General features: G+C 42.6%; 1 protein-coding gene across 2 annotated transcripts; it reads left to right on the forward strand.

Annotated features, from left to right (window-relative positions):
• The first annotated feature begins 324 nt into the window (after nt 1-324).
• On the forward strand, nt 325-4,701 carry nop9 (NOP9 nucleolar protein). Of its 2 annotated transcripts, none has more exons than XM_020463420.2 (11): nt 325-435; nt 885-1,257; nt 1,372-1,608; nt 1,712-1,936; nt 2,018-2,125; nt 2,250-2,391; nt 2,768-2,960; nt 3,197-3,457; nt 3,618-3,830; nt 3,986-4,091; nt 4,466-4,701. In XM_020463420.2, the coding sequence occupies exons 2-11, from the start codon at nt 939-941 to the stop codon at nt 4,618-4,620; spliced, it is 1,959 nt and encodes a 652-aa protein (XP_020319009.2). In that variant the 5' UTR covers nt 325-435; nt 885-938; the 3' UTR covers nt 4,621-4,701. The 2 variants fall into 2 exon arrangements, with proteins under 2 accessions (XP_020319009.2, XP_031663092.1); XM_031807232.1 differs by having other exon boundaries at nt 427-600.
• Nucleotides 4,702-13,862: the final 9,161 nt, after the last annotated feature.

Below are 13,862 nucleotides of genomic sequence, written 5' to 3' on the forward strand. Positions count from 1 at the left end.
TGTGCTAAGCATTCAAAAAGTAACAGGTGTCAGGGAAAAAGTATGGAGTAAAAAGAACATTATTTTCTTTATGAATATAGTGGATTAAAAGTACAATTTGTCAAAAATATAAATAGTAAAGTAAAGTACAGATTCTCAAAAAACTACTTGAGTACTTTTCCCCACTGGTTTTACTGTAATGTGATGAAATATCTGGACTCAGGAGAAATTAGACACTGTGACAATGATATTTTTGTTGAATCAATTAGAGCCCATTCATACAGTCAGTCCTAATGTATGACAACCAGCAACCACAATTCATGATTCGTTCCGTTGCCCTGTGGATAATGAAGCAAAGCCAAGAGCCCCCTGCTGGTTGAGGAAAGACATGCACGAAATTGACCTTTGGAAATCGACGTCATCTTCACGCGTCAACAACAGACCATCGTTTCACATGTGAGTTGTTCTATTAGCTAGCTTGATGTTACATTTTCTAACTTTTTAAAATGTTATTATGTGTCTTGTTTTTGACTCCATTCATATAGCTAGTTTATAAGTTATGAGACAATCAAATATACAGACGATTTGAACTGGAAGAGAACGGTCGCAGTGATCTAGCTTGTGAGCTATTTATTCTTATGGGTTATTCTTGTTAGCTAGCTAACGTCAGCTAAACCAAAACAGTTTATTCTTGTTGTTAGCTAGCTAGCTAAATCGAAGAAGATTCCGATTGTTAATGTATTGACAGCTCCTTGAATTTAGGTTGTTCTTAATCAAAAGTGTACTTTCAACTGACAAATATTTTGTCTCATATTCATGGCTGGTCCGTATTAGTTTAAGAGTGACCAGGGGGTAAGCATCTGCTTTTCATCTTATTCAACAACATGCACATTGTTTTTTTACAGACAGAAGATACCAGTACCCAAGTAAACAAGTTGCGTTGGTGTCCTTACTTTAAAATGCTGGCGAAAATGGAGGAAAATAACCAGTGGAGAGAGGCAGGATTGAAGAGGAAGTATCCTGAAGATAGAGGGAGAATGAGAGGAGAAGTGAGTGGAAGAGGAGGAGCGGGAGAAAGAGGAGAAGATGAAGGCAGAAATAGAGGAAGAGAAGCAGGTGAACGAGGAGAAGATGGAGAGGGAAAGAGAGGAGGAGCGGGTGGAAGAGGAGGGGGTGAAGGAGGAGGTGCCAAGAAGCGTCTAGATGCCTTGAGTGTGGGATACTTCCGCAGAGTGGGAGAGAGACTCAGCGAAGGTTTCACAGAGGACGAGGAGAAAGGTGAGAGCCCTTGCACAGGGAAGGAGATTGTGTCAATTATGTGCATAAATGTTTGCATGAGCATACAATGCTCTACAACATAGCTTCACATCTTAATTTCTTCCTCCCCTATAGTTCTCTTTGTGGAGAACGTGCTGACGGAGGTCAAAGGGCAGGCTGCCCTGGTTGCCATGGATGTGACAGGAAGTGTCACCCTCCAGCGTCTGCTCCCATTGGCTAGCCCCGGCCAGGTGGGGGAGGTGCTGGCTGAGCTTGGCGGAGAATCTGGGTCCGATTTTAAGACCGTGTCTTGTGACAAATGTGGGGGTCATGTCTTGGAGAGCGCCCTCAGACAGATGCCCAGATGGAGAGGTGAGTCTGATTGTGACCAGAGTCTGAAAACAATTTCTAGCATCTGAAATGTCAAGATATAATAGAATGACATGAAATGAATCTCCTTTATATTGTCTCTTAGAAAAGAGCTCATCAGAGGAAAAGACAGCTACCACAGAAGGAGATTCCGAGACAGAAGAGGGGGATTGTGGGATACTAGAGGCCCAGGTTCTGTCCCTGTGTCACGTGGTGATGGAGCACTGTGCAGAGTTCATCAGACACACACACGGCTCCCACGTGGCCCGCACGCTCATACATTTACTGGCAGGCTGCCTTGGTCCAGCCCGCACCGACACAGCACGCCCAGGTACACACACACACACGCACACAATTATCCAAACACACTCATACACACAATAACTTATCTTGTCTGTGTATTTTGTTCCAGGTGTAAAGGACAGGAATGTCACCACTCAGCTGACCTACTTTGAGGCGCCCACATCATTCTGGTGGGAACTAAAAACCCTGTCTACCTCCCTGATGGATAATGTCAATGGTAAGTCTTCTGTCATCAAGCTACAATACATTGAAACTCCTCATTGCACTTCGCAGTAGATCTTCAGAGTACATATAAGCTAGTCACAATGGCATTACATGACCTATCTCTCCACTTCCATCAGTGTGTGTGACTGATGCCGTGGCTAGTACAGTGTTCCAGACCATGTTGACGGTGTGTCACAGAAACCGACCCAAGCTCTGCAAGCTGCTCACCAAAGGTATCGTGGAGTACCTGACATCACTCAGCTCTGCTCCTGGAGTCAGGTCAGTGAGATTTCCTCGAGACATTTGAGTCCATGTATCTTTGCACCTTTTTTTTATCAGGGCCCGGACGATATTGCAGTATATTTCCATGCCAAAAATGAAAACACAAAGTAGACTCTTTGTTCGTTTAAAAACCTGCTGTATGTAAAATATTTTGTGCTGTGGCTGGGAAAATAAATACATGTGGCTGAATGACATCATAATGATGTTTGTTTAAAACATTAGGGCTGTTTTCCTGAAGAATTTAAATCCACTTGGTTGTTTGGTTTCCTTGCCACGATACTAACGAGTATCGCTGTACTGGTATCGTCCCAGCCCTACTTTTTATACGTTTGGTTTTATTGTCTTTGTCTCTCTTTTTGCCTCTTTCTCTTAGTCCTCTCTTGGTCTTTCTGAAGGACCAGGCCTCCAGTCGGCTAATTGAAATAGTCCTCCAGTTATCCCACAAGGCCTTGCTCCGTGACCTCTATAAGAACCACCTCCAGGGTCAGCTGGTAACCCTGGCCATCCATCCAATCGCCAACTTCCCCATACAGAGACTGACAGCAGCCTCCACCAATTACAAAGTGGTATGCCAATATGTATACTCCCTATAGTTATTGCTGTGATTAAGTTATATGTATGCATCATGGTTACTTAAGTGTTATTCATACAGATACCATACTATTACTCCTGAAATCCATAAGATGGTAGATACTGATGAATTTAATCTGTATTTACCAGGGTGCATGATAAAACAGAACAAAAGTTTACAATGACAGTGGTAACTCTACCTCCACTATTTGTCTCTCCCTTCCTCCCTCAGTTCCTGAAGGTGTTTGATGAGCTAGCCGAGGGTTTGGAGGCCATCTTGGCAGCAGGTCACATGGGTGTGATCGTCCAGCTGACAGACAGCTGTGCAGAGCGGGAGGACAAACAGGGAGAGATGATGCAACGCCTCCTTAATGCTTTTCACTGTGCTGAACCTGCCTCTCGACACACGGCCTGCCTGCCTCTCTTCCTGTCCCTGCTCACACACGAGGTGTACTACAGCTCCGAGGCAGTAGAGGGCAACACACAAACAGAGGTATTGGTCTCAAAGTCCCCAAATGAACTTGATGTTCTGAATGCACCCACCCACCCTACTTTGGATCTGACACCAAGGCTCATTGACGCCAAGCATATTGTGTGTCTATCCATAAAAAGACCAACACTGTCATCTTTTGTATTCCCTCTTCCCTCCCTAGCGCCCCCTATCCTCTATCTGTTACCACGGCTCACGTCTGGTCCAGTCACTGGCCAAGTTCAAAGACCGCTCCCTGCTCCTGAACAGCCTCCGCTCTCTGACCCCCGCTGACCACCTAACCCTGGGAACCGACCAATCAGGCAGCCACGTTCTGCAGCTCCTGGTGACCTCCTCCAGCGATAAGGGGAGGGGAAAGATCCTGAGGAGACTGGAGGTAGTTCTTGCTGGAGAGATGATAACCGAAACAGTACTTCCTCTCATTGTTAGTCATAGTCCAAAGCTGACTGTTTTGTTGTTCACATTCTCACAGCAGTCCCCATATCTCCTAATCCCCACTCTCTCCCTGCCATGTCCTTACTTGGCTCCCAGGGCCAGTATGTCCAGATGGCCTGCTCCAGGTATGGCAGCCGTGTGTTGGAGGCAGTCTGGAACAGCGCCACTGTCCCCCAGAGACAGAGCATCGCTAAGGAATTAGGTAAAATCTACAAAAATGTGTTAGTGTTGCTGAAGTTTAAGTTGTCACCCAAGAATGGAGCTGCTAGTAGCTACTCACTAGTTTACTGGTTAGTATTGATTTCATTGTGTTGGGGGTTGGGGCAAGCATATAATCAAATTCTGTTTCCCAAACTCGGTCCTGGGGACCCCAAGGGGTGCATGTTATGGTTTTTGCCCTAAAATAATACATTTGTCTTCAAGCTTTGATTATTTGAATCAACTGTGTGGTGCTAGAGCTAAAAACCAAAGTGTGCACCAATTGGGGCTCCCAGGACCGAGGTTTGGGAAAAGCTGTTTAAGACCATGTGTTTTGTTTTTAATGCCATTCTTGCTCTTTCTCTCTTTCTCTCTCAGTGCCTTGTGAGACACAGCTTAGATCAGGCCAGTTTTCTCGTCACGTTTGGGCCAAATTTGCACTGACCCACTTTGTGAAGAGGAAGGCCCAGTGGCAGGAAGTGCAGACGGGTGAATCGAAGAAGAGGAAACTCTTTAGTGACATTCTGGAGTGAGAAATTGTGCTGGGAATTGTCTTCTATGGAATTTCAATGTGATTTTTCTACGCGTTCCAATAAAAAGTATATAAACATCCACTCTTCATTTGTATGCATGGTTAGGAGTGATAGTAAAGTACACTAATTACCAAATCTCACATTAAGATTAACAGAAGTCATGCTTAATTGTATAGATTAGCAGTATATTTTTCTAGCATTTTAGTATGAAAATCCAGACACATTTTTTTACTATACCAACACTATTTTAGGGGTCTGTAATAAGGCATTTATAAATTGTGTGTTCACCATTTATCAATCATTACTTTCACACGAATAAATAATTTAATAATCATTATTGTTGCAGTCACTAATCTAAAGTGAGTGCTATTTCCTGTGCCTTCAGAAAGTATTCAGACTCCTTGACTTTCCACATTTTGTTGCGTTAGCCTTAATCTAAAATAGCTTTTTTTTTTTTTAAGCATCCTCTACACAATACCCCATAATGACAAAGCAAAAACAGGTTTACACATTTTTGCTAATTTATTAAAACTTAAATATTACATTTACATAAATAATCAGACCCTTTACTCAGTACTTTTGTTGAAGCACCTTTGCAGCGATTACAGCCTCAAGTCTTCTTGGGTATGATGCTACAAGTTTGGCACACCTGTATTTGGAGAGTTCTCTTCTCTGCAGATCCCCTCAAGCTCTGTCAGGGTGGATGGGGAATGTTGCTGCACAGTTATTTTCAGGTCTCCAGAAATGTTAGATCGGGTTCAAGTCCGGGCTCTGGCTGGGCCATTCAAGGACATTCAGAGACTTGCCCCGAAGCCACTCTTGCGTTGTCTTGGTTGTGTACTTAGGGTCATTGTCCTGTTGGAAGGTGAACCTTCAACCCAGTCTGAAGACCTGAGTGCTCTGGAGCAGGGTTCATCAAGGATCTCTGTATTTTGCTCAGTTGATCTTTCCCTTGATCCTGACTAGTCTCCCAGTCCCTGCCACTGAATAACATCCCCACAACATGATGCTGCCACCACCATGCTTCACCATAGGGATGGTGCCAGGTTTCCTCCAGATGTGACGCTTGACATTCAGGCCAAAGAGTTCAATCTTGGTTTTATAAGACCAGAGAATCTTGTTTCTCATGGTCTGAAAGTCTTTAGGTGACTTTTGGCAAACTCCAAGTGTGCTGTCATGTGCCTTTGACTGAGGAATGGCTTCCATGTGGCCACTCTACCATAAAGGCCTAATTGGTTGAGTGCTGCAGAGAAGGTTCTGCCATCTCTACAGAAGAACTCTAGAGCTCTGTCAGTGACCATTGGGTTCTTGGTCACCTCCTTGAACAAGGCCCTTCTCCCCCGATTGCTCAGTTTGGCCGGGTGGCTAGCTCTAGGAAGAGTCTTGGTGGTTCCAAACTATTTCTATTTAAGAATGATGGAGACCATTGTGTTCTTGTGGACCTTCAATGCTGCAGAAATGTTTTGGTACCCTTCCCTAGATCTGTGCCTCGACACAATGCTGTCTCGGAGCTCTACGGACAATTCCTTTGACCTCATGGCTTGGTTTGTGCTCTGACATGCACTGTCAACTGTGGGACCTTATATAGACAGGTGTGTGCCTTTCCAAATCATGTCCAATTAATTGAATTTACCACAGCTGGACTCCAATCAAGTTGTAGAAATGTTTCAAGAATGATCAATGGAAACAGGATGCCCCTGATGTCTCATAGCTAAGGGCCTAAATACTTATTTACATAAGGTATGTTTTATTTTTAATAAATGTGTAGAAATGTCTAAAAAACTGTTTTTGCTTTGTCCTTATGGGGTATTGTGTGTAGATTTCTGAGGATATATATATATATATTTTAATAAAGATGTAATGTAACCAAATGTGGAAAAAGTCAAGAGGTCTGAATACTTTCCGAAGGCACTGTATATTTATAAATGTCTGAGGGACCAGTGTAATTTCCCACAAACAGATGGGCATGCCATTGGTATACAATCCTGTAGTACCCGGCTATAAGAATAAGCGCTCAACACAGGATTATTATTTAAATATATATTTACACGTAAATAGCTAGTTTACTAACATTTACAAATATGGGAGTAATAATTAATAAATGTTGAGCATACAGTTTGTAAATGCCTTATAAATGGTTTATTATGGACCCTTATAATAAAGTGTTAACAAAATCCTTTATGCAAACTACCATAAAAACTGTCATACACACATTTGTTTATATTATCAAGAGGAAATGACCTAACAGGAAATTGTGGCCCTGAGCAGCAGGTGTGTGGATGGCACCTCATTAAAAGGTTATCTGGTTGTTTGTCAAAGGAGGTGAACGTTGGAAAACAACTATTAAGGCTCTCCATCAAATATTTAGCTAGTGACAGTAAATGAGGCCTTGGATTTGGAGATCAAATTTAAGGTCTGGCCACAGCTTCTGCAACGACTGCTTGCATCAGCACTGGAGAAGCTCAGCCTCCCTGGAATGTTGAGTTTCTTTGAAAAGGAGTCTTGTTTTGTAAATGCAACAGCCCTAAGAAGCTTTACCAACAACATGACAAAGTTTGAGGACACGGGTTATAAAGATTTAAAAGAAGAGAGCTATCCTGATCGCCTGTTGCAAAGGTAAAAAGTCCAGAGTTGTCCGATGGTAAAAGGTGAAAGCTGAGCCAGTTGAAGAGGAGATATCAGCTTCCTCTATCATGACTGATTAAGTGTGAGGATAGCTGAGGCCTATCATCATTGAGGTTATCAAGTAACATAAGACCATGAAGTTCGGATTCACGCAGTCTCCTCTGAACAGTTGATGTTGAGATGTGTCTGTTACTTGAACTCTGTGAACTATTTATTTGGGCTGCAATCTGAGGTGCAGTTAACTCTAATGAACGTATCCTCTGCAGCAGAGGTAACTCTGGGTCTTCCTTTCCTTTGGAGGTCCTCATGAGAGCCAGTTTCGTCATAGCGCTTGATGTTTTTTGTGACTTTCAAAAGGTCTTGAAATTTTCTGGATTGACTGACCTTCATGTCTTAAAGTACAGATGGTCTGTCGTTTCTCTTTGCTTATTTGACCTGTTCTTGCCATAATATGGACATGGTCTTTTACCAAATAGGGCTATCTTCTGTACACCACCCATACCTTGTCACAACACAACTGATTGGGTGGCTACTTTGAAGAATATCAAATATATTTTGATTTGTTTAACACTTTTTTGGTTACTAAATGATTCCATATGATTTTTCATAGTTTTGATGTCTTCACTATTATTGTACAATGTAGAAAATAGTAAAAATAAAGAAAAATCCTTGAATGAGTAGGTGTGTCCAAACTTGACTGGTACTATATATCTGGGTTTTTTTCCCTCACAAACATCACAGATGTTATTTGTGGATATTTACTCTCAATTCTGCCGGAAGTAGGATATGTCTCCTCTTCTTACCTTGTTCTCTATGTTTAGCATTTTACTGGTCCTGTGTATGACCTCTATTCTCTTCAAGTCTGATTAAGATGGAACAAGGGGCGGAAGTTGGCCTATAAAGATCTGCAAGTGTTCCAACTCCCCTGTTATTACCAAAACCTCAACCAGCCCAATACAGCAAGTTATGAAGATGCAACTTGCACAGGTCCAGACTACTGAGAAGCTCAGTCGCCAAAGGTCAACTGTATCCAGACACTAAACCAGATAAGACACATCCAGTCAGAAACGTGTGCTCAGTGTGGGAGAAGCTTTGGAAGGCTCACATACGCACCCATGAACGCAATACGCCTCATTGTACCACATGTGGGAGGAGCTATTGCTAATAAGGATGACCTTGTGCTTCATATGCAACCTACTGGTTAGAAGCTGTTTCCTTGCTTACAGTGTCAGGCTTCACAAGGAAAAGTGCCTTGTTGTATCATGGTCGAAGCCACACAGGTGAGAAGCCGTATCACTGCACTTTATGTGGAAAGAGCTTCACCAAGAGGAGTGGTTTGAAAAACCACGAGCGAGCCCACAGTGGATGCAAAGCTCATCAGTGCCAAGATTGTAACCCATCTGAAGGAGCACACATTTCTTCATGCTAGAGAAAGTCTGTATTCCTGCATTCTGTGTGACAACAACATTCAACAGAAAGTCCAGCCTTGAGCATCATATGTGCAAACATGCTGGACAAAGACCCTTCCACTGTTAAAAATGTGTCACGGACTTCTCAAGAAAACATGAGCTTGTTACACATCAGATGATACACTTTGAAGACCGACTGTTTCAGTGCTCGGACTGTGAGAAAGCGTTCCGCCTTCTCATCTCACATCACACATGAGAACTCACACCGGAGAGAAGCTATGTGAGAAGATGTTCAGCTCTCTCAATTGTCTGAAAAACCATCACAGTGTGAGAAGAGATTTAGCTGCTCTGGCGATACACCTCCATAGCCACACCAAGGAGAAACCATACAGGTGCTCCATATTTTACTTTTATTTAACCAGGCAAGTCAGTTAAGAACAAATTCTTATTTTCAATGACAGCCTAGGAACAGTGGGTTAACTGCCTTGTTCAGGGGCAGAATGACAGATTTTTACCTTGTCAGCTCAGGGCTTCGATCTTGCAACCTTTCGGTTACCAGTCCAACGCTCTAACCTGCAGCCCCATATGTGAGAAGAGTTTCCGATGCTCGACCACTCTGAAAGGCCATCGGGAAACTCACTCCGAGGACAGGCTCTTCTGTTGTCTGCAGTATGGTAAGACCTTCAAAACGACTTGACGGCCTCAAATGGCACGAGAAAAGTCATGCCAACCAGAGACTTTGCAGCTGTGATTACCGTGGGATCGGTTTTAATACTCCCATTACTCTGACATCACATCAGATCGTTCACTCCACAGAGGGACCGTTTCACTGTGGTGAGTGTGGCAAGACATTCACTAGAAAATACACTTTCAAGAAACACCAAGACTTCCACTCCGGTTCCAAAGAGTACAAAATGCCCATACTGCGGGGAAACCCTTAGCTCACCAACAACCTCAATCACCAAAAGTGAAAGAAGGCTGTATCATTGCACTGACTGTGAGAAGAGTTTCAGTTCAGTAGCGTACCTGAAGAAGAACCAATAGCTCCACAGTGGGGAGAAGCCCTACCACTGCTCAATGTGGAGAGTCCTAACTAGCCACCAGCTGGGCCACACTGGAGAGAGGGAACACATCTGTGACCAGTGTGGGAAGACCTTCACCCAGCTGATACACCTCAGAAGGCATGAGAAGATCCAGTCTGGGGAGAGGCCACACCAGTGTGATGTGGGAAAGGTTTGGTCAAGAGGGATCAGCTGAAGAGCCGTCTGCAAACTCATGTCGATAAGGCATGAAGGAAAGGAGGGTTTGTTTGTCACTTGAGATTGATTTCGTTTCACCCAGTGTTTCCCTAAAATAGGCAATTGATTTGACTTACTGCACGTTTGATTAGATAGTACCATCTATGGAAGCACCTCTTTGAAGGAGCTATTCAATTGCAAAGAAATATTGCATGAGTCATGTGACTGCATTATACTTGCATCAAAGCTGCACGAAAAGGATGTCATGCTTATTCAAATTTATTTTCGTTAAGAATCAATAAACGTTTTGGTTAATCAATTTTATTCCCTCCACCATTGTCATTCTAATGATGTTCCACTATGTGCTTGGTCATAATGGTATTGCAACTAGAACTGGGAGCACTTACCTGATTGTTTTATGAAGGTCTGGTAAAAAGGGCCTCTTCTTTCCAGCTCAGCATTTGAAGAATGAAACAATATGACCACACAATGCTCTATACTCTCCCCTAGATGGCAGTGTGATAGCAAATAATCAGATCATGCATTGACGTCACCATTAATCAGCTCATAAAGCACATATCTGTATGGATAATACTGTGTACATCATTGTAATTGTGAGTTAATTTTCAGTCTAATATTGGGCTTATAGGCTGATGGCATTGGCGGTAAAATAAATGATATGTTATTGATTTTGAACTCAAAGCTTTGTTCTCTATGATGGAGATCCTGGTCTAGGTTCAATCAATGAAACGTAATGTTGACCTGGTTACATAAATACGGCCAGTTTAGTTCATTCTCTTCATATTTCGTACAATGTTTTTTTCTCCAACAATAGGCCAATGTCCAACCATTCAAATCAGTACTAATGTCGTAAACCCATTCTGAATTCTCGAGCCAAAAAGAGCTTAAGAACCGCGTGGCCTTTCCTTTTTCCTCTTGACCTGCTATTAATCAACATTAGGGGGATTTAGTGACCATTTAGTGGGAGTTCAGACGATACTGAGGTTGATTTGCCACTTTTGCTCCCACAATGCAATCACTTAGCCTGATGAGCTGTTTCTACTCTGTGGGGCATGATTCTTATGCAACAAAATCTGCATGAATAAGAATAACCCGTTTCAGCCACAGTGCACTGTATTTATCCTCAGAAGCTCTAGGTTGTTTATTAGTGTCTATTCCTAATCAGCTCTACATGCACTGATGAGAGACGGCAGAACACTGACCTTTGGGATACAATGAGGCAGTGCCCCATGCATTTAAAATCACATCCATTCCCCTGGGATTCTGTGTTGCAATCACTCAATGCTACTCAATGTCTTAGTTACTTGAGTACATGGCAGCTATTAGTTGCGCAGTACAGCTGCCTTCATCTCTACTCCATCCCCCCTCGTGCCAAATTACCTCTTCCATAACATACCAACACACAAGCACGCATAGCGTGTGTAGATGTACTCCAATTGACAAAAAAAAAGTTGTTTACTTGTCAAGTTAAGATTAGTCAGAATGAAAATTATCTCTGGCATAGATAGTACTACACCTCTCTCTCCCCATCCCTCCTGCTCATATGCCCAGTCTGTTTCAGTCTATGCCCAGAGAATGAGTCAGCAGAGGAGGGAGAGAAGGTATCTGGCATCAGTCATGATTTGAGACATGATTCTGAAGCCTGATCAGTCTCATTTTCTATTTGCCCTCTGAGCTTCACCCCTGTAGTCCAAAATTGTAGGTTATCATTGTGCCGTGTTCGTTCCGTGTGACAGTGAATCCACAGGTATTTTTAAGTTGGTGTGATTTTGATATGTTAATGTATATGTGGTGTTTCTCAAGTGTATATTGCTGAATGTGTTTAGGGGTGTGTGCTCTGTCAGTGTTTGAGAGAGATGTGTGTATTTAAAAAAAGCTCTCATTAGTCCTAGGCTGAATATGTGCTTATCCTTTTCCCGCCTACTTTTTTACTTTACCACAGACTGCACCTCACTGCTAGCTATTTCTGTCCCTCTGTCTTCTTGAAAGAAAACAAACAACCTACCCCAAAAGATGCTAAAACAAATAAAAAGACAGATGCCATAGGACTCTGGGACTCCTGGTCTCCTTGACAACAGTCTCCAAGCAACTGTCACTCCTCCATCCCCCCAACCCCCTTTCTTCCCACTCAAGAGTTCACCTGGATCTACTCCAGCTTGCATCCATGAACATCAGTAGCTAACTGAAATACTCCAGCTAGCATCCATGAACATCAGTAGCTAACTGAAATACTCCAGCTAGCATCCATGAACATCAGTAGCTAACTGAAATACTCCCACTTGCATCCATGAACATCTGTAGCGAACTGAAATACTCCAGCTAGCATCCATGAACATCAGTAGCTAACTGAAATACTCCAGCTAGCATCCATGAACATCAGTAGCTAACTGAAATACTCCAGCTAGCATCCATGAACATCAGTAGCTAACTGAAATACTCCAGCTAGCATCCATGAACATCAGTAGCGAACTGAAATACTCCAGCTAGCATCCATGAACATCAGTAGCTAACTGAAATACTCCAGCTAGCATCCATGAACATCAGTAGCTAACTGAAATACTCCAGCTAGCATCCATGAACATCAGTAGCTAACTGAAATACTCCCACTTGCATCCATGAACATCTGTAGCGAACTGAAATACTCCAGCTAGCATCCATGAACATCAGTAGCTAACTGAAATACTCCAGCTAGCATCCATGAACATCAGTAGCTAACTGAAATACTCCAGCTAGCATCCATGAACATCAGTAGCTAACTATCTTTCACCAATAGATCTGTGTCTGTGGCTTCGGCTGTGTACTCCCCTCTGAAACGGAACATGATGATGTATAATGTTATTTTTGCCCACAAACTAGGGTAAAGCAGAAAGCCCTGCGCAGTACTGAGACACTCCAATGCTTTTCCTTTAGGGATTGTAGGTGTTGGTACACCATGTGGTACACAATGGGACAGTGGCAAATGCCAAGACAATTGTCCTTGATGAAGACTAATGGGCCAATAACGTTCTGGAGGAGTACAACATTTTGACATTGGAGTTATCTCCCAAAGTGTTGAGGTTGTACTTTTGCTAGAAGAACTGACACAGCAGAAAATGTAACTAGGGCACATACCTGCACTCAATGGCCTTTTTATAATATTTACAGAATACGCTTTTAGGATGACTTTATTTTACAAAGCCATTACTAAACATTAGATCAGGGATGGGCAACTGGGGGCTCAGTCGGGGTCTCAATTTACTGTTGAGCGTTAGAATAGTAGAATACACAAGATGCAATTTGGCTGTGGATCAGCGGTTTTTCCAATTGTCAGTCACTCAATTAGCCATGTCAGCAAAAATGATTTACATTGGTAAGTTAGTATAGCTAGCTAGCTAGTAATCATATTCTGAATACCAACCAGGACCCTGACCTCTTGACCCCATTGATGTTGTTAGTCACCCTCACTCAGATCTCATATTAACGGTGCATAAATTATGGCAAAATGTGTAGAATTTCAGGAAATTAGTTTTAAAATGGCAAAAATTGATAAAATTGCAGTAAAATGTTAATACTTCTGTCTGCCCCATGGCAGATTTAGTAGAATTGCATGTTATTTGGTATAAAATTGAGAGAAAAAATAATCTCCACCATATGGCAAAATGTGTAGAATACAAAAAAATTGCTTTAAAAAGATGCAACATTTTCTCAAAGCCCCATGGCAAATGTGTAGACATTCATTCTCCGCCTTCAAGACGGGGGTCAGTAAAATGTTTTGCCAGCGAGGTATAGGGGGGAACCAACCAAATCTCGCTTAGGGCCCCCAAAAGACTAGATCGGCTACTGGTATAATGCATTTAGTTACAGTAAGAGAGTTAAGTAGAGCCACTGTGGCCCCGCAAGATGAGTTCATATTTGTTGTGGCCCCCACCCCAATCAAAGTTGCCCATCCCTGTGTTAGTTTAACACTAGT

The sequence above is a fragment of the Oncorhynchus kisutch genome, linkage group LG27 (assembly GCF_002021735.2).
Source record: "Oncorhynchus kisutch isolate 150728-3 linkage group LG27, Okis_V2, whole genome shotgun sequence".
Lineage (NCBI taxonomy): Eukaryota > Metazoa > Chordata > Actinopteri > Salmoniformes > Salmonidae > Oncorhynchus > Oncorhynchus kisutch.

Excerpts from the sequence above, each read along its gene's own strand:
- nop9 (XM_020463420.2), top strand. The coding sequence starts at position 939 with ATGCTGGCGAAAATGGAGGAAAATAACCAGTGGAGAGAGGCAGGATTG. Across the intron at positions 2,392-2,767 it reads AGCTCTGCTCCTGGAGTCAG|TCCTCTCTTGGTCTTTCTGA; the intron begins GTCAGTGAGATT and ends TCTTTCTCTTAG. Across the intron at positions 2,961-3,196 it reads CCTCCACCAATTACAAAGTG|TTCCTGAAGGTGTTTGATGA; the intron begins GTATGCCAATAT and ends TTCCTCCCTCAG.